General features: G+C 39.3%; 1 protein-coding gene across 5 annotated transcripts in view; it reads right to left on the reverse strand.

The window, feature by feature from the left end:
• Positions 1-1,206: 1,206 nt before the first annotated feature.
• Positions 1,207-19,330, reverse strand: part of ZYG11B (zyg-11 family member B, cell cycle regulator) — a 101,601-nt gene continuing 83,477 nt past the window's right edge. For 3 of the 5 annotated variants that reach the window (XM_036256209.1, XM_036256216.1, XM_036256210.1), the window contains one exon: positions 1,207-4,363. In XM_036256209.1, the coding sequence (XP_036112102.1) occupies positions 4,173-4,363 (191 nt within the window). In that variant the 3' untranslated portion in view covers positions 1,207-4,172. The remainder of the gene's footprint in view (positions 4,364-19,330) is intronic. The other 2 variants (XM_036256215.1, XM_036256211.1) reach the window with 1 other exon arrangement.

Here is a 19,330-nt window from a genome sequence, read left to right on the forward strand (position 1 = left end):
ATTCCTAAAATAAACAGTTCATGAGTTAACACTAAAAATTAAAAATGTGTCAATACAAAGCACATGGTAAAGATTCAACATCCTATATCCATACAGTCATTTGAAACTGCTATAATGAATTTGAGAGGGAAACCATACATTTGCAAATCTCTCTTTCTTTTATCCTCACCTGAGGACATTTTTCCATTTTTTGATCAGCTAGAGTGGGAGGGAGAAAGAGGAAGAGAGAGAAACATTGATGTGAAAGGGACACATCGAGTGGCTGCCACCCGCACAATCCAACCAGGGCCGGGGACAAACTGCAACCAAGGTACATGCCCTTCGCGGGAACCAAACCTGGGTCTCTCTGGACCACAGGCCGATGCTCTAACCGCTGAGCCAAACCAGCCAGGGCGCAAATCTCTTTGTAAACTGTCTTAGAATACTACTCTGAAGCCCTAGCCACAAAGTCCCAAATAAGTAACATACAGCTAAAACTGCCCACGTTAGCTGACAATGTGATAGTGCCTTTAAGTTATACCTTTAGTTTAATAATACTGTTTACTTTGAGATAAAAGTTGTATAATAACCAAACAATGTAAACATACTATTCCAGGACAGCAGAAGGGTGGATTTTCAACATACACAAAACAATAAGTTTGTTTTCCCTGTTACTCATGACCTCTTTGCAAACTTGGATACTGCTGCATATTGTTCTATGGCAGGGAAGGGGTTGTGGGTCATCCATGCATTTTGAAACATTAAGCCAAAATCATAGTTCATTAATCTAACCTACCCTAATTTAGCACATAAAATGGTTTCTTTCTTTTTTTAATCTTTATTATTGAAATATTACAGATTTTCCGTTCCCCTTTTCATAAAATGTTTTAATTAAAATGTGGTCCAAAGGCTAGAAGATGGCCTAGTGCTATTTTAATGTATGGTATAATAAAAAATACAGCCAAATGAAATTGAGGAGAAAAAGAACCAACTCAGCCCTGGCCAGTTTGGCTTAGCAGTTAGAGTGTCGGCCTGCGGACCAGAGAGTCCTGGGTTCGGTTCCTGCTAAGAGCACGTACCTCAGTTGCAGTTTGTCCCCAGCCCCGGTCGGGGTCATGTGGGTGGCAACCAGTTGATGTGTCTCACATCAGTGTTTCTCTTTCTCTCTTCCTCCCTCTCTCTCCCTCCCACTCTATCTGAAGATAAATGCAAAAATGTCCTCCGGTGAGGATTATAAAAAAAAAAAAGGCCAACTCAAAAGGTCCCGTTAGTAAAAGCAACTTCCTAGGCTGGATGTATAGGATTAATGTTTTTAAACATGAATCTTTAATTCTTTGGGTGTTCAAAATTAAAAGATAAAATTAAATTTCCACAGCAGCCTTATGGTGTTTCATTGCAACGTTGGGTAAATTCACTTGAGTTGACTGGTGCCATTAAACAACATTTCTGTTCAACAGTGAGGAGCAGCAACATTTAAGTCAATTCCTGAAACTGTGGGTCTGATATAATTTTTTAAATCCTCAACTAAGATCAGTAGCCCTTGGCCAGACTTGGCCAGAGGGTAAACTAACCCCATATTACCACTTGATTTGTGTTTCTTTTCAAATGCAAAAAAAAAAATTTTTTTTTAGAGTTCAAAGACCACCGCAAAACTTATTTGATGGAAACAATGAGATGGCTTAATTATTTTTGCATTAATTTCAGACTGTTCTTGTTTTACTCAATGATACCACAAATATACATCATTATACTCTAAAAAGTCTAATTCCATTTCCTTTAGATCTAACTCTTGCTGTTGCTAGTGGACCGATATAGTGATATTTTTACAGTATCTGAGTGTACCTATGATGAGCATGAGTGGTTCAACCCTAGTCTAAATTGTGCTTGAAACAGTACCTTTGAGCCACTGAAGAGATAACCCGTGAAGGCACCAAGTACTGTTAAATTCTATTACACAAATGCAAAAGGGAGGCCTAATAGATTCTTACTGTGGCCAGGCCAGTTATGCCTTATAATTTCGATATACACATCTACTATATTTTAGCCAGATTCAAGATCTAGAAACAATTCTGTGCCTTAATTAGATATACAATTTTAAGAAACATCCCAACAATAAAGGCACTACAATTTTTATATATTTGGGATGTGACCAATTATTTTGCTTTTAAGACTCAGAAGTATCTGGCCATCACCAGTACTCAAAGTGTAAATTAAAATAATTTTGTCTTTATCTATCAACAAATTATTCTGTGTAATGAAGAGATTTATTATTTTCTGTACATTTTTAGCCATTTCTGAAAATAATTTATTAAGACAAAAATCTAGAATTAGCCTGTAAGGAACATGCACTTTTGTCTTAAACACGATACAAGAGAAATTTGAAGACAAACTTTTCAAATAGGCTTTCCCTTAACTACATAAGCTAGGAGACCTGTAAGTGGTCAACATAGCTAGTAGTAACTTCCAAGCTACTGTAAGCTGTCCTATTTTCTACATTTTTGCTTTAAACATTAAAATTCAGAGAAAAGGGTAAAAATTTAAAAGAATTTTCCATTTCCTTTGAAATATGCTTAATCTGTGAAAATGTATCCTGTACCTATAACATTTTCTTAAATCAATTAAGTCAGAATTAACCCACAATTTTATTTGAACTTCAATAGTTCTAAAGACCTATTGTTTTTAGTTTAAATTTCATCCCTGTGGAGGAGTACCAAATGATTCAAGTATGATTACTGCAACAGTGGTACGAAATGTTTATGTCAAAAATGTTATCAGCATACTAATAAATCAGCTCCTTCCTAAATAAAAATGTTTCTGAATAATCACCATAATTTAAACATACCATTTAAAATCTCTATTGAAAACATTCTGGTCATCTATGAAAAACATGCAGTCATCTGAGATTGTGATTACCTTTATTTACAAACTAAAATTTTAAATGGGAATTACGTTTCTTGATGACTTGCTGCCTCCCGACTGCCATTATTAATCTAATGATAACTGATTCTTTACTATAGTGTAGCAGGTATCTTAAAGGAAAGGCAATTATCTAAAAAAATAATCCATCAAAAAGTATTTCCTTTTATGTACTCCAACTAGAATCACTACATTTAACAATGGTCTAATTCTTCTTGTTCATTTTTGGCAGTGAGGTGTGGACATCTTTCTCCAACACGAAAACATTAAGACACACATATTTTGAAACAAAAGAAATTTAACTTCTTGTGGCAAAATTGACTGTTGTTAATTGTATTCTAACTGAGCAGGTAAGATCATGTGTAATCTCTATTCCACTGAACAAAATGACTGAAATAGAGGGACAAGAATGGTCAGTTTTAACGTGACATTTTAAAAATTCACATTTTCACAACAATGTGACATATAGATTCAGACAATTAATTTTAACAGAGAATGCTGTAATATTTTACACTGTGATGCTTGGGGAAATATTTCTAGAGAGTAACCAGCAGTAGGAAGCAAAAGCCCATGCTTCCAGGAATAAATATGTAGAAGAAGCTACTGCTCACTGCCCTAGGAGATGTGGGCTCCAGAAGGATAGCCTACTCCAATTTAAAAACTATACCATAAGACCAGATCTTTTCTCAGTTCCTAAACTCTGTTCTCCCTTAATAGTTTTTCTTTTTAATATATTTTTCTTCCAGCCAGCCTGGCTCCAGCCAGTGAGTAGCCTTCCCAAGGAGAGGATTCAGATTTCCATTCTTTTACACTAAGAAGGGCATCTTATAAAAGGTACACAGAGAATAAAGGCATTTTATACAGAAGCAGTATAAAATTTACAACTGAAGAAGTGCCAGAAATCAGGGTAACAGCTTATCTGAAGCTGCAAACTGATTGGAAGGGTCTTTAAGATCAGAAAACCTGGCCTAAGAGTTCGTGCAAACTTTATCATAAAACTGTAGAATTTCAAGCACAGGTACGTTCAAACACTGAAAGATGTGGAAAATTTCCTAAAATGCAATGATGAAGGAAGAGACCCTTCTTGCCTCATAAGTTAAAAATCACAAAACAAATTAGAGACCGTTCACATGGGCAGTACTGTACATTATCAATCCCATACTGAACTAAGACTCTTGTCATAGAAACCCCAAAACATCACAGAGGGCAAAGGTACTCCAAATTAACCTATCACCAAAAGGAATTCTGTGATTTAATTATCCAATTGCCTATGGCTATCAATTTAGTCTGGCCTGGGGCTGCTTTTTACAGGGAGGTGGTCTCCCATGGCGTACAATGTGTTTCTCTAAGCTGTCCAGGATGGCCACAGCAATCTGTTGGACATGGGGATCAGTCTGTTCGTGTTCTTTGATATTGTATAAATGCTGCAATCCTCCTTCCTCAATCAGCATGCTGCAATACCTTGAGGCTGAAAGAAAACAAGATGAAAAGCTTTTCTTAAAACACCTAAAAATTATTTCACAAAATGAGTTCTTTTTTCACTTAAATTTTAGCTGTTTTGTTATTGACCACTAACATATGCTACGGCTTGATAAATACCTTTGTAATGATGTTATGTCTACACTGCAAGGTCCACACATAAATAATACACATACCATATATATATATTTACATTTACATTTACATGTGAATCATAATCTTAAGACATAGACAATCTGGAAAAAAGTTATTTGATCTCAAATAACAGGTAAGATAGGTGCTGTTACATTTTTATGCATTTCCTATTTTTTTATATATATTCTTTTTAAATTTTATTTTTAAATACAGTTTACATTCAATATTATTTTTAGTTTCAGGTGTACAACATATAGGTTAGACAATCATATACTTTTTAAAGTGTTCCCCCCTGACATTTCCAGTACCCACCTGACATCATACATAGTTATTATAATACTATTGACTATATTCCATATATGACTATACATCCCCATGACTACTCTGTAACTGCCAATTCATACTTCTCACTCCCTTCACCTTTTCACCCAGTCCCTCCACCCCATTTGTCTTTTTTTTTTATCCTCACCCGAGGACATTTTTCCATTTTTTGTTCAGATAGAGTAGGGGGCAGAGAGAGAAACATCGACATGAAAGGGATACATGGAGTGGCTGCCACTCACATGACCCAACCAGGGCGGGGGACAAACTGCAACCAAGGTACATGCCCTTAGCGGGAACTGAACCCAGGTTTCTCTGGATCGCAGGCCGACACTCTAACCGATGAGCCAAACCAGCCAGGGCTCATTTGTCTTTTTAAAAAATTTAATGGCACTGATATTGTACATTTAATTTTCTTTATTTCTAAATATTTTCTTTGCCTTTTGATTTGAAAATTTTTTGTACACATAACTTTTAAAGGTTTTCTTTGGTTTTAGTCAATTATTAAAGTATAATTTATACACAATAAAATGAAATAAAATTTAATCTACATTTTGCTGTATCATTCCAATGTATACACTTGTATAATCACCACCCCAATCAGGATATGGAATATTTTCTTTTTTTTTTTTTTTTTTTTTATCCTCACCCGAGGACATTTTTTGTTCAGATAGAGTGGGAGGGAGAGAGAGGAAGAGAGAGAGAGAGAAACATCGACGTGAAGGGACACATCGAGTGGCTGCCACCCGCACGACCAACCAGGGCCAGCGACCATCTGCAACCGAGGTACGTGCCCTTAGCGGGAACCGAACCCGGGTCTCTCGGGACCACAGGCCGACGCTCTAACCGCTGAGCCAAACCGGCCAGGGCAGGATATGGAATATTTTCAACAACTAAAAAGTTTCCTTGTGCACTTTTGTAGTCATTCTCCCCTGCATAATTCATCCCAGAAAACTATTGTTCTAATTTCTATAACATAGACTACTTTTGCCTGGTCTAGAATTTCGTGTAATTGGAATCATATAGTATGTATTCTTTTATTATTTACTTTTGTTCAGCATGATGTTTTTGAGATGCATCCATGTTGTTATGCATATGTAATTGTTTTCTGTTTTAGGCTGGGAATTATTTCATTGCATTGAATATACTACATTTAAAAAAAGTATTTATTTATTTATTTAGAGAGAGAGAGAGAGAGAAACATCGATTTGTTGTTCCACCCATGCATTCATTGGCTACTTCTTGTATATGCCCTGACTGGGGATTGAGCCCAAAACCTTGGTGTATAAGGATGATGTTCTAACCAACTGAGCTACCTGGCCAGGGCTGAATATACTACATATTTTTTCTTGTAAATCCTCACCTGAGGATATTTTTTTCATTAATTTTTAGAGAGAATGGAAGGGAGAGGAAGAGATAGAAACATTGATGAGAAACATCCCATCTATTGCCTCCTGAATGGCCCCTCTGGAGATTGAGCCCACAACCAGGGCATGTGCCCTGACCAGGAATTGAATTGGAGACTTCCTAATGCATGGGACAATGTTCAACCAACTGAGACACACTGGTCAGACTATACTACATATATATATATTTTTTAATCCTCATCCGAGGACATTTTTCCATTTTTTGTACAGATAGAGCGGGAGGGAGAGAGAGGAAGAGAGCGAGAGGGAAACATTGATGTGAAAGGGACACATCGAGTGCCTGCCACCCGCACGACCAACCAGGGCCGGGGACAAACTGCAACCGAGGTACATGCCCTTAGCGGGAACTGAACCCGGGCCTCTCTGGACCGCAGGCGGACGCTCTAACCGCTGAGCCAAACCGGCCAGGGCTATACTACATATTTTTAATGTTATTATACTGATTTATATTTGTTGGATTGTTCCTAACCACTACCCCTCCCCCCATTTTGTTACAGTGACTAAAAATGATATAATCCTTGTTCAAGTTTTTTGGTAGACTTTTCATTTCATTGATTTTGGGGAAATACCTGGAATGCTGGGCAAATGATAACTGTATGCTTAACTTTATAAGAAATCACTAAACTATTTTCTAAAGTGGTTATATAATTTTTCCATCTCATTAGCAATGAATGTGAAAGTTGTTAGTTGTTTCACATCCTCGACAACACTCATCCTTGTCCATCATTTTGATTATAGGCAGCCTTCCTATTAGGTGTAAAGTGGTATTTCATTGTGGGTTTAATTTATATTTCTCTAATGACTGATGATGTTGAGCTTCTTTTCATGTGATTATTGGCAATTTATATATTTTCTTTGGAGGAATGTCTATTCAGATCCTTTGCCCATTTTTAAACAGGTTTATTATTTTTTTATTAGAGACGTAAGAAGTCCTTATATATTCTGAAAACAAGTCCTTCATCAAATATATAATTTGCAAATATTTTCAACCATTTTGTGAGTTTTTTCACATTTTTTCTTTTTTTAAAAAAAAGTTTTTTCACTTTCTTGTTGTCTTTTGAAGTAAAAAAGTTAAAAAATTTTTTTATACATCCAGTTAAACTAGTTTTTCTTTTGTCCCTTATGCTTTTGGTGTCTTATCTAAGAAGCCATTGCTTAACTCAAGATCATAGAGATTTATACCTGTTTTCTTCTAAAAGTTTTATGTGCTTATGTTTATGTAAATGTAGCTCTTACATTTAAGCTTATAACTCATCTTGAGTTAATTTTTATATATAGTATGAAATAAGGGTTCAAGTTCTTTCTTTTACCTGTGCCTACTCAGTTTTCCCAGCACCATTTGTTGAAAAACATATTCTTTCCACACTGAACTGTCTTCACACCCTTGTCAAAATCCAGCAGAGCCCTGGCCAGTTTGGCTCAGCGTCGGCCTGCGGTCCAGAGAGACCAGGGTTCGGTTCCTGCTAAGGGCATGTACCTCGGTTGCAGTTTGTCCCCGGCCCTGGTTGGGTCGTGCGGGTGGCAGCCACTCGATGTGTCCCTTTCACGTCGATGTTTCTCTCTCTCTCTTCCTCTCTCTTTCTCTCTCTCTCCCTCCCCACTCTATCTGAACAAAAAATGGAAAAATGTCCTCGGGTGAGGATTAAAAAAAAAAAAAAATCCAGCAGAACACAGTTACATAGATTTATTTTTGCATTCTCAATTCCAGTGCATTAATCCATATGTCTATCCTAATGATGGTGAACATCTTTTTCTTAAAAAAATTTTTCTTTCTTTATTGATTTTTAGAAAGAGAGGAAAAGAGAGGGAGAGAGAGATAGAAATATTGATGAGAGAGGAGTTACCCACAGGACCTGTGGGGTGCTGAAGCACCAGAGAGGCCTGTGGGACCCAGAAGCTCATAACATAGGCATAGAGCCGGATCCCCAAAGGGACTGTGCAATCCAGTTACCCACAGAACCTGCAGGGTGCGGGGGCATCAGAGAGGCATGTGCGACCCAGCTGCGCACAAGATAGGCATAGAGGATGTGAAAATGGAGATGGAGTGAATGGAAGCTACACAAACAATCCCCGAAGAGGAAGAAAATGGGCAGGGTTAGAGAATATATTTGAAGAAATAGTGACAGAAAACTTTCCTAACTTGGTGAAGGAAGAAGGCATTCAAGTTCAAGAAGCACAGAGAGCCCCAAGTAAGAAGAACTCAAACAGGCCCATACAAAGACACATAGTAATTAAAATGCCAAAAATTAAAGACAAAGAGAGAATCCTAAAGGCAGCAAGAGATAAGCAACAGATTACCTACAAAGGAAACCCCATAAGGCTCTCAGCTGACTTCTCAACAAAAACACTCCCAGAAGGGGGTGGCATGAAGTAATCAAGGTCATGAAAAACAAGGATCTGAATCCAAGACTACTCTATCCAGCAAGGCTATCATTCAAAATAGAAGGTCAAATAAAGAGCTTCCCAGACAAAAAGGCTAAGGGAATATATAAACACCAAACCAGCACTGCAAGATATGCTAAAAGAACTGCTGTAATTAGTAGAAGAAATAGGAAGAAAAATATAACCACAATAAACAAAAATGGCAATAAATAAGTACATATGAGTTATCACCTTAAATATGAATGGTTTGAATGCTCCGATAAAAAGACACAGAGTAGCTGACTGGATAAGAAAGCATAACTCACATATATGTTGTTTACAAGAGACCCACCTGACAACAAAAGACTCACATAGGTTGAAAGTGAAGGGATGGAAAAAATCTTTCAAGCAAACAAAAAGGAAAAAAAAGCTGGGGTAGCAATACTCATATCTGATAAAGTAGATTTCAAAATGAAGACCATAACTAGAGACAAAGAAGGCCACTATTGAAAGGATCTATCCAACAGGAAGATATAACCTTGGTAAACATATATGCACCCAATGTAGGAGCACCAACATATATTAAAATTCTTCTGGAGGACTTCAAAGGAGAAATCAACAGCAATACAATCATAGCAGGGGACTTCAACAACCCACTGACATCACTGGATACATCCTCTAGACAAAAAATTAACAAGAAAAAATAGACTCTAAATGAAGCACTAAGTCAAATGGATTTAAAAGATATCTATGGAGAATTACACCCCAAAACTGAAGAATTCATATTCTTCTCAAATGCACATGGGACATTCTCAAAGATAGACCACATGTTAGGGCACAAACTAAGTCTCTACAAGTTCAAGAAGACTGAAATCATATCAAGCATCTTCTCAGATCACAATGGCATGAAACTAGAAATCAATTTCAACAAGAACATGCAAAGGCATTTCAAAACATGGAGGCTAAATAGCATGTTACTGAACAATGAATGGGTTACCATGGAGATCAAGGAAGAAATTAAAAACTTCCTGGAAACCAATGAAAATGAAGACACAACAACACAAAATCTATGGGATGCAGCAAAAGCAGTTTTGAGGGGGAAGTTCATAGCACTACAGGCCTACCTCAAGAAACAAGAAAAATGTCTAATAGACTATCTAATCTTAAAGAACTAGAAAGCAAACATAAAGAAAATCCCAGAGCAAGTAGAAGAAAGAAAATAGTAAAGATCAGAGCAGAAATAAATGACATGGAGACCAAAAAAAAAAAAACAATTCAAAGGATCAATGAAACAAAGAGCTGGTTCTTTGAAAAGATAAACAAGATTGATGGACCCTTAGCTAGACTCGCCAAGAAACAAAGAGAACCCAAATACACAAAATCAGAAATGAAAGAGGAGAAATAATAACTGACACCACAGAAATACAAAGGATTGTTAACAAATATTATGAACAATTATATGGCAACAAATTTGACAATCTAAGTGAAATGGACAAATTCCTAGAAACACATAGTCTCCCAAAACTGAACCAGGAAGAGATAGAAAACTTGAATAGATCAATAACAACAAAAGAAATTGAAGATGTAATCAAGGCTCTCCCAGCAAACAAAAGCCCAGGCCCAGATGGCTTCACGGGGGAATTTTACCGAACATTCAAAGAAGAACTAATACCCATTCTCCTCAAACTATTTCAAAAATTCAAGAAAAGGAAGACTTCCAAACTCGTTTTATGAGGCCAACATAATTCTAGTTCCAAAACCAGAAAAAGACACTACAAAGAAAGAAAACTACAGGCCAATATCCCTGATGAACATAGACACCAAAATCCTGAACAAAATACTAGCAAATCGAATCCAGCAATACGTCAAAAAATGATTCACGAGACTTCCGGTCAAGATGGCGGCGTAGGGAAACACAGTATCGCGTTCTCCCACAACCATATCCAAGTTACAACAAAACTACAGAACAACCATCATCCAAAACCGCCTGAAATCAAGCTGAATGGAAGTCCTACAACTACGGAATTTAAAAAAAAAAAAAGCAGCTACATCCAGACCGGTAGGAGGGGCGGCGGCGCGAGGGGTGGCGGCAGCGGCGCGGCGGTGCGATGGGCTGGTCCCACACCCAAGTGTGGCGGATAAAAATCAGGAGGCTCCCGCAGCTGGGAAGGTCCTTCCTGAGGACTGAGGGGTCCCCGTCCCACACCAGGTGCCCCGCTCAGGTTTCCAGTGCCAGGAAAGAAGTCCCCATAACTTCTGGCTGGAAAAACCAGCAGAAACTGAGGTTCAGGGAAGCTGACCTGGCTGGAGCCACAGGCAGCTCCTTAAAGGGCCCGCGCACGGACTGGTCGGACTCTCTCCCTGTAAGCTCCGAGGGGAGGCAGCTCGAGGGGCACCAGAGAAATACAGGGAAGAACTGAGCTGTTTGGCACTGGAGCGAGGGCTGGAGAGGGGGCTTTCTCGGGGACAAACGTGCTGTAAGAGGCCTTTGTTCCTTTGGTGAGCCCTTCCCTGGGGCTGCAGACAGTCGCCATATCTGGGACTCCAGCAAACTGGCTCACACTGGTAGCCCCACTCTGCTGACTCCCTGAGGCCCCGCCCCGCCCCGCCCCACACAACTTTCAAGCCCACCCAAGCTCTTGCTACTTGCTTAACCATAGGATTGGCCTGTCTTGGATCCTGCTTCAGGTTTTTCCTAAATTCTTTCAAACGAGCAGCATCGGGTCTCAGCGAGCCCCATACCTCTCATTAAGTAATACACAGAAACAAACACAGGGAGGCAGCCAAAATGAGGATACAAAGAAACAGGTCCCAAATGAAAGAACAGAACAAAACCCCAAGAAAAGAACTAAGCGAAATGGAGATAAACAACCTAACAGATGCTGAGTTCAAAATACTGCTTATAAGGATGCTCAATGAACTCAGTGAGGGCCTCAAGAGCATAAAAAAGTACCAGTCAGAAATGATTGCTGCACAGTTAGAAACGAAGGAGGCTTTAACTGAAATAAAGAATAATTTACATAGCTTCAATAATAGAGTACGGAAATCCAAGGAGCAAACCATCGATTTGGAATATAAGGAAGAAAAAAACGCCCAACCAGAACAGCAAAAAGAAAAAAGAATCCAAAAAATGAGGATAGTGTAAGGAGCCTCTGGGACAACTTCAAGCGTGCCAACATTCGCATCTTGGGGGTGCCGGAAGGAGAAGAGAGAGAACAAGAAATCGAAAACCTGTTTGAAACAATAATGGCAGAAAACTTTCCTAACTTGGTGAAGGAAACAGACATACAAGTCCAGGAAGCACAGAGAGTCCCAAACAAGATGAACCCCAAGAGGCCCACACCAAGACACATCATCATCAAAATGCAAAAGGTTCAAGACAGAGAGAATCCTAAAAACAGCAAGAGAAAGGCAGCTAGTTACCTACAAGGGAGTTCCCATTAGGCTGTCAGCTGATTTCTCAAAAGAAACTTTGCAGGCCAGAAGGGAGTGGCAAGAAATATTCAGAGTGATGAAAACCAAGAACCTACAACCAAAATTACTATATCCTGCAAAGCTGTCATTTAGAATCGATGGACATATAAAAACTTTCCCAGACAAGAAAAAGTTAAAGGAGTTCATCACTACCAAACCGTTATTATATGAAATGATGAAGGGTCTTTTTAAAGAAAAAGATAAAATGTATGAACAAACAAAATGGCAATGAATACATATCTATCAACAATGGAATCTACAAACAAAATGAACAGGAAGAACAGGAACATTCTCATAGATACAGAGAACATTTTGTTGGTTGCCAGTTGGGAAAGGGGTTGGGGGAATGGATGAAAAAGGTGAAGGGATTAAGAAGCACAAATTCATTGCTAGACTGACAAACCTCAAAGGGAAAGGGGTTGGGGGGGTGGGAAGAAATAAACCAAATAACTTATATGCATAACCAATGGACATGGACAATAGTTTGGGAAAAGGTGGGAGGGGGGCGGGAGTGGGGAGGAGGGGGGTCAATGGGGGAAAAATGTGGAACATTTGTAATACATTTTACATCCAACAATAAAGATGTGGAAAAAAAAAAAAAAGATTCACCATGACCAAGTGGGATTCATCCCAGGGATGCAAGGCTGGTACAATATTCACAAATCAATAAATGTGATACACCACATAAACAAAATGAAAGATAAAAATCATATGATCATATCAATAGATGCTGAAAAAGCATTCCACAAAATCCAGCATCCATTTCTGATAAAAACGCTCAGCAATGTGGGAATAGAGGGATCCTATATCGACATAATGAAGGCCATATATGAAAGACCTACAGCCAACATCATATGGACAAAAACTAAAAGCATTTCCCTTAAGAACAGGAACAAGACAAGGTGGCCCACTTTTGCCAGTCTTATTTAACATAGTACTGGAAGTCTTAGCCACAGCAATCAGACATGAGGAAAAAATAAAAGGGATCCAAATTGGAAAGAAGGAAGTAAAACTGTCATTATTCACAGATGACATAATATTATATGTAAAAAATCCCAAAGACTCCATCAGAAATCTACTAGACTTAATAAATGAATTTGGAAAAGAAGCAGGATACAAAATTAACGTCAAGAAATCAACGGCATTCTCATAAACCAATGATGAACTCACAGAAAGAGAAACTAAGAAAATAATCCCATTTACCATCGCGGCAAAAAAATTAAGATACCTAGGAATAAACTTAATCAAAGAAAAAAAGGACCTATTTGCAGGACATTGAAAAAAGAAATAGAGGAAGATATAAAAAAGTGGAAGCACATACCTTGTTCATGGATTGGAAGAAGTAACATCATTAAAATGTCCGCACTACCCAAAGCAATCTATAAATTCAATGCAATCCCCATCAAAATACCAACGACATACTTCACAGAACTAGAACAAATACTTCAAAAGTTCATATGGAACCAAAAAAAGACCCCGAATAGCCCTGGCAGTTTTGGTTCAGCAGTTAGAGCATCAGACTGCTGTCCAGAAAGACCCGAGTTCAGTTCCCGCTAAGGGCACGTACCTTGGTTGCAGTTTGTCCACGGCCCTGGTTGGGTCATGAGGGAGGCAGCCACTCAATGTGTCCCTTTCATGTTGATGTTTCTTTCTCTCTGTCTTTCCCTCCCACTCTATTTGAACAAAAAATGTCCTCAGGTAAAGATTAAAAAATAAAAAGACCCTGAATAGCCACAGCAATCTTGAAAAAGAAGAGCAAAGTTGGAGGGATCAGATTACCAGATTTCAGGTTATACTATAAAGTCACTGTAATCAAAACAGCCTGGTACTGGCACAAGAACAGGTAGATAGATCAATGGAACAATAGAGAACCCAGAAATGGACTCAAGACAATATGGTCAACTAATATTTGACAAAGGGGGCAAGAGCATACAGTGGAGTAAAACCAGCTTCTTTAATAAATGGTGTTGGTAAAATTGAACAGTTACATGCAAAAAAAAAATAAAACTAGACCATCAGCTTACACCATTTTGAATAAACTCAAAATGGATAAAAGGCTTAAATGTGACTCATAAATCCATAAAAATCCTAGAAGAAAATGTAGGCAACAAAATTTCAGACATCATACGCAGCAGAATTTTCACTGATACATCACCTAAGGCAACAGAAACAAAGGAGAAAATAAACACATGGGACTACATCAAACTCAAAAGCTTCTGCACAGCAAAAGAAACAACCACCAGCCCTGGCCAGTTTGGCTCAGCGGTTAGAGCGCCCGCCTGCGGTCCGGAGAGACCCGGGTTCGGTTCCCGCTAAGGGCATGTACCTCGGTTGCAATTTGTCCCCGGCCCTGGTTGGTTGTGCGGGTGGCAGCCACTCGATGTGTCCCTTTCACATCGATGTTTCCCCCTCTCTCTCTCTTCCTCTCTCTCCCTCCCACTCTGTCCACACAAAAAATGGAAAAATGTCCTCAGATGAGTATTAAAAAAAAAAAAAAAAAGAATATTAAAAAAAAAAGAAACAACCACCAAAATGGAAAGGCAACCCACTCCATGGGAGAGCATAATTGCCAATGATACATCAGATAAGGGGTTAATTTCTAATATATATAGAGTGCTCATACAGTTCAACAAAAGGAAGACAAAGAACCCAATTAAAAAATGGGCAGAGGAACTAAATAGACACCTCTCCAAACAGGACATACAAATGGCTAAGAAACATATGAAGAAATGCTCAACATCACTAATCATCAGAGAGATGCAAATTAAAACAACAATGAGGTATCACCTCACACCTGTCAGAATGGCCACCATCAACAAATCATCAAACAACAAGTGTTGGCAAGGGTGTGGAGAAAAGGGGACTCTAGTACACTGCTGGTGGGAATGCAGACTGGTGCAGCCACTATGGAAAACACTATGGTGTTACCTCCAAAAATAAAAAATTGAACTGCCATTTGACCCAGTGATCCCACTTCTAGAAATATACACCAAGAAGCCTGAAACACCCATCAGAAAGAATATATGTACCCCCATGTTAATAGCATCACTATTTACAATAGCTAAGATCTGAAAACAACCCAAATGTCCATCAGTAGACAAATGGATAAAAAAGCAGTGGTACATATACACAATGGAGTACTATGCACCTGTAAGAAAGAAAGAGCTCTTATCCTTTAAGATGACATGGAGAGAACTGGAGAGTATTATCCGAAGCAATACAAGCCAAGCAGAGAAAGACAAATATCATATGATCTCACTTATTTGTGGAATATAATGAACATAACAGTCTGAGGAACGGGGTAGTCACAGAGACGTGGAAGTGGGGTACAGACTGACAATCCCCAGAAGAGGGGGCACGGGGGAGAGATAAATCATAGAACTTATATGCATATATGTATGAACAATGGACATGGACAATAAAGCTGGGGACAGGGCAAGGAGGGTGGGTTAGGGGGGTATCAGTAGGGGAATAAGGAGAAACATCTGTAACAAAAATATATTAATTAATTAATTAATTTAAAAAAAAAGAAATATTGATGAGAGAGAACATCGATTGGCTGCTTCCTGTATGCTCCCCATTGGGGATTTGGCCCACAACCTGGGCAGGTGCCCTGACCGGGAATTGAACTGGCAACCTCTTGGTACATGGGCCGATGCTCAACCACTGAGCCACACTGGCCGGCCTTTCTTTTTTTCTTAATATGTTTTTATTAATTTGAGAGAGAGACAGAGACACTGATGTCAGATCAATCAGCTGCCTCCTGCATGCCCCCTAATGGGGACGGAGCCCGAAACCCAGATATATGCCCTGACCAGAAATTCAACTGACAGCTTTTTGGTGCACTGGATGATGCTCAACCAACTATGCCAAATTAGTCAAGACTGAACATCTTTTCATGCACTTATTCACCACCCATGTAAGTTCTGTTCAATTCTTATGTCCATTTTAAAAATTTCTATTGTTTTCTTATCATTAAGAATTGAGAATGGTTGCCCAGCCAGTGTGGCTCAGTGGTTGAGCATTGCCCCATGCACCCTTAAGAGGTCACCAGTTTGATTCCCAGTCAGAGTACATGCCCAGGTTGTGGGCCCAATCCCCAGTGGGGGGCATGCAAGAAGTGGCTACTTGATGTTCTCTCTCATCAATGTTTCTATCTCTCTCTCCCTTCCCTTCTTCTCTCTCTAAAATCAATAAAGAAAAAAATTTTTTTAAAGATTTGAGAGTTGTTTATATATTTCAAACACAAATGCTTTATCAGACATGTGATTTGAAAATATTTTGACTTAGTATGTGTATTGGCTTTTCATTTTCTTTTTTTTCTTTCTTTCTTTTTTTTTTTTTATTCTCACCCGAGGACATTTTTTCCATTTTTTGTTCAGATAGAGTGGGAGGGAGAGAGAGGAAAAGAGAGAGAAATATCGGTGTGAAAAATACACATCGAGTGGCTGCCACCTGCACGACCAACCGGGGCCGGGGACAAACTTCAGCCAAGGTACGTGCCCTTAGTGGGAACTGAACCCGGGTCTCTCTGGACCGCAGGCCGAGGCTCTAATCACTGAGCCAAACCGGCCAGGGCAGGCTTTTCATTTTTTTAAGTCTTTGAAAAAGTAGAAATCCTTAAGTTTGATCAAGTCCACTTTAGCAAATTTTTTCTTTTGTTCTTTACCATTTACAACCCCTAGACTAAACACTTTTGTCTCATTAATTCTTTAAAAATTTATTATTTCTTTATCTAAGAGGTATAAAATCTTCCTGTTTTGGTCATTATTCAGGTCTTCGTTCTCTTGTGTAAATTCCCATGTACTTGTTAAAATCCAATAAAACTTGTATGCTTTTCTCCTATAAATCTGTTTGTCAGTTTAATTTCAGACCTGTGTGCTTACATGAGGTGGCTACCTGGGTCCATGAAATGAGTAGACATTAGGTATTACAGCAATGCAGAGATAGACTGAATCTAGACTTACTTCTCTTGCACTCTCTGAGACACAGTATGCCAGAGCGTCAAGGAACACTTTTTCCTCCCTTGTAATGTCCAACAATGGGCAAAGTGATACAGTTTTATAGAGAACCGGAATTGGTCATTAAAATATTGGTTGTCGCCCTGACCGGTTTGGCTCATGGGTTGGAGCATCGGCCTGCGGACCAGAGAGTCCCAGGTTCAATTCCCGCTCGGGGCACGTACCAAAAAAAAAAAAAAATTTGATTGTCTAGCCTGGCCAGTGTGGCTCAGTGGACTGAGTGTCACCCCATGGACTGAGGGGTCCTGGTTCGATTCCTGGTATGGGAACATGCCTGGGTTTCGGGCTCGATCCCTGGTGCAGGACATGCAGGAGGCAGCTGATAGATATTTCTCTCTTACATCAATGTTTCTATCTCTTTCTCTCTCCCTTTCTCTCTCTAAAAAAATCAATGAAAAAAAAAGCTTTAAAAAATTGCTTGTCTAAAAAGGGGAATGGAGGGGGAGGGGAGATATATAGACCTGAAAGGCTGGCTTATACACCTTCACGAGTGTATGTTCATACTAAACATCAGTAGAACCAAAGGAGTGCCCCACTAAATATTCTTCTGTTTTTCTGGTAGATCTGGGGGAAAGGGAGTGGGAAAGGATGTTAGTATGAGTATGTAATTCTTTTTTTTTTTTTTTTGTTTAATCCTCACCTGAGGACATTTTTCCATTTTTTGCACAGATAGAGTAGGAGGGAGAGAGAGGAAGAGAGAGAGAGGGGAAAACATCGACGTGAAAGGGACACATCGAGTGGCTGCCACCCGCACGACCAACCAGGGCTGGGGACAAACTGCAACCGAGGTACATGCCCTTAGCGGGAACCGAACCCGGGTCTCTCCGGACCGCAGGCGGATGCTCTAACCGCTGAGCCAAACCGGCCAGGGCTGAGTATGTAATTCTTGTCATGGGAGAATATTGGTACAATGACTACACTTTTTGTTTTCTTCTTTGTATCCATATCACTTCGATTGTTTTAAAATCCCCCTTTCTGATGCGGTGATAACAGGACCAGGGCTACAGCTACAAATGCTGAAAACAGAGATGATACTAAAGAAGAGTAGAATAAGCCACTCCAAAACGCCACTTTGGCATGTGGATTATTTTGAGATGAAGGCAATCAAGACCCAGTAGACTCAAGAAAATTTTTTACTTCTCCTACAACTACCAAAAGAAATTTAGGTAGGGGGTCTGGCCCAGAAAGAGAGCTATTATTAGAGATAACTTTTATCTGAATGACCTATCTGTATGGCAGGGCAAACATCTTATTACAAAACATCTACTCTTATTGTCCCATGAATTACCCTCCTCCCCTTTGAAGCCCCAGGCCCTTTCCCCATTTCTTTTTTTTTTCCATCCTCACCCGAGGACATTTTTCCATTTTTTGTACAGATAGAGTGGGAGGGAGAGAGAGAAAGAGAGAGAGAGGGAAACATCGACGTGAAAGGGACACATCGAGTGGCTGCCACCCACACGACCAACCAGGGCCGGGGACAAACTGCAACCGAGGCACATGCCCTTAGCGGGAACCGAACCCGGGTCTCTCCGGACCACAGGTGGACGCTCTAACCGCTGAGCCAAACCAGCCAGGGCGCTTTCCCCATTTCTTAGCTTAGGGTGGCACACAAGCCTCATGCCCAACTTGTCCTTGGGTCTCATATTTTTATGGGGCTCTTGCATGTATAAAATTACATTTGTTTTTCTTTTGTTAATCTGTATTGTCAATTTGATTATTAGACCAGCTAAAGAACCTTAGAAGAGTAGAAGGAAAATTTTTCCTCATAACAGTTTTGGCAACTACAAAGTGACTTCTGGCTGGACACTGCTCACTCCGAGGCTACTGCAATGGAGAGATCCAGGGAACTCTGACAAAAGACTGTATAAGGTAAGAATTCTTACCACATCAGTCTCCCAGATCTCTGCCTACAGGATCTGATGGAATCTAGAATGGTAAGAGTCCTTTTCTTTTTCTAAATTTAGAAGAAAATATTTATGTGAATTAGTTCCTTGAGTATAATAACTTAGGTAAAAATCTGTTATGAGTACTTTTATTTTCTATTGATCCCTTTCCTCCCAGAGATGGTCATTGTGGATTTGTTTTTATTTTATTTTTCTTTATTGATTTTTTGAGAGAGAGAGGAAGGGAAAGGGAGAGAGAGACAGAAACATCAATGAGAGAGAACATCGATTAGCCACTTCCTGCATGCCCCCCACTGGGGATTTAGCCCACAAC

This window comes from Molossus molossus, unplaced genomic scaffold, assembly GCF_014108415.1.
Source record: "Molossus molossus isolate mMolMol1 unplaced genomic scaffold, mMolMol1.p scaffold_m16_p_12, whole genome shotgun sequence".
NCBI lineage: Eukaryota > Metazoa > Chordata > Mammalia > Chiroptera > Molossidae > Molossus > Molossus molossus.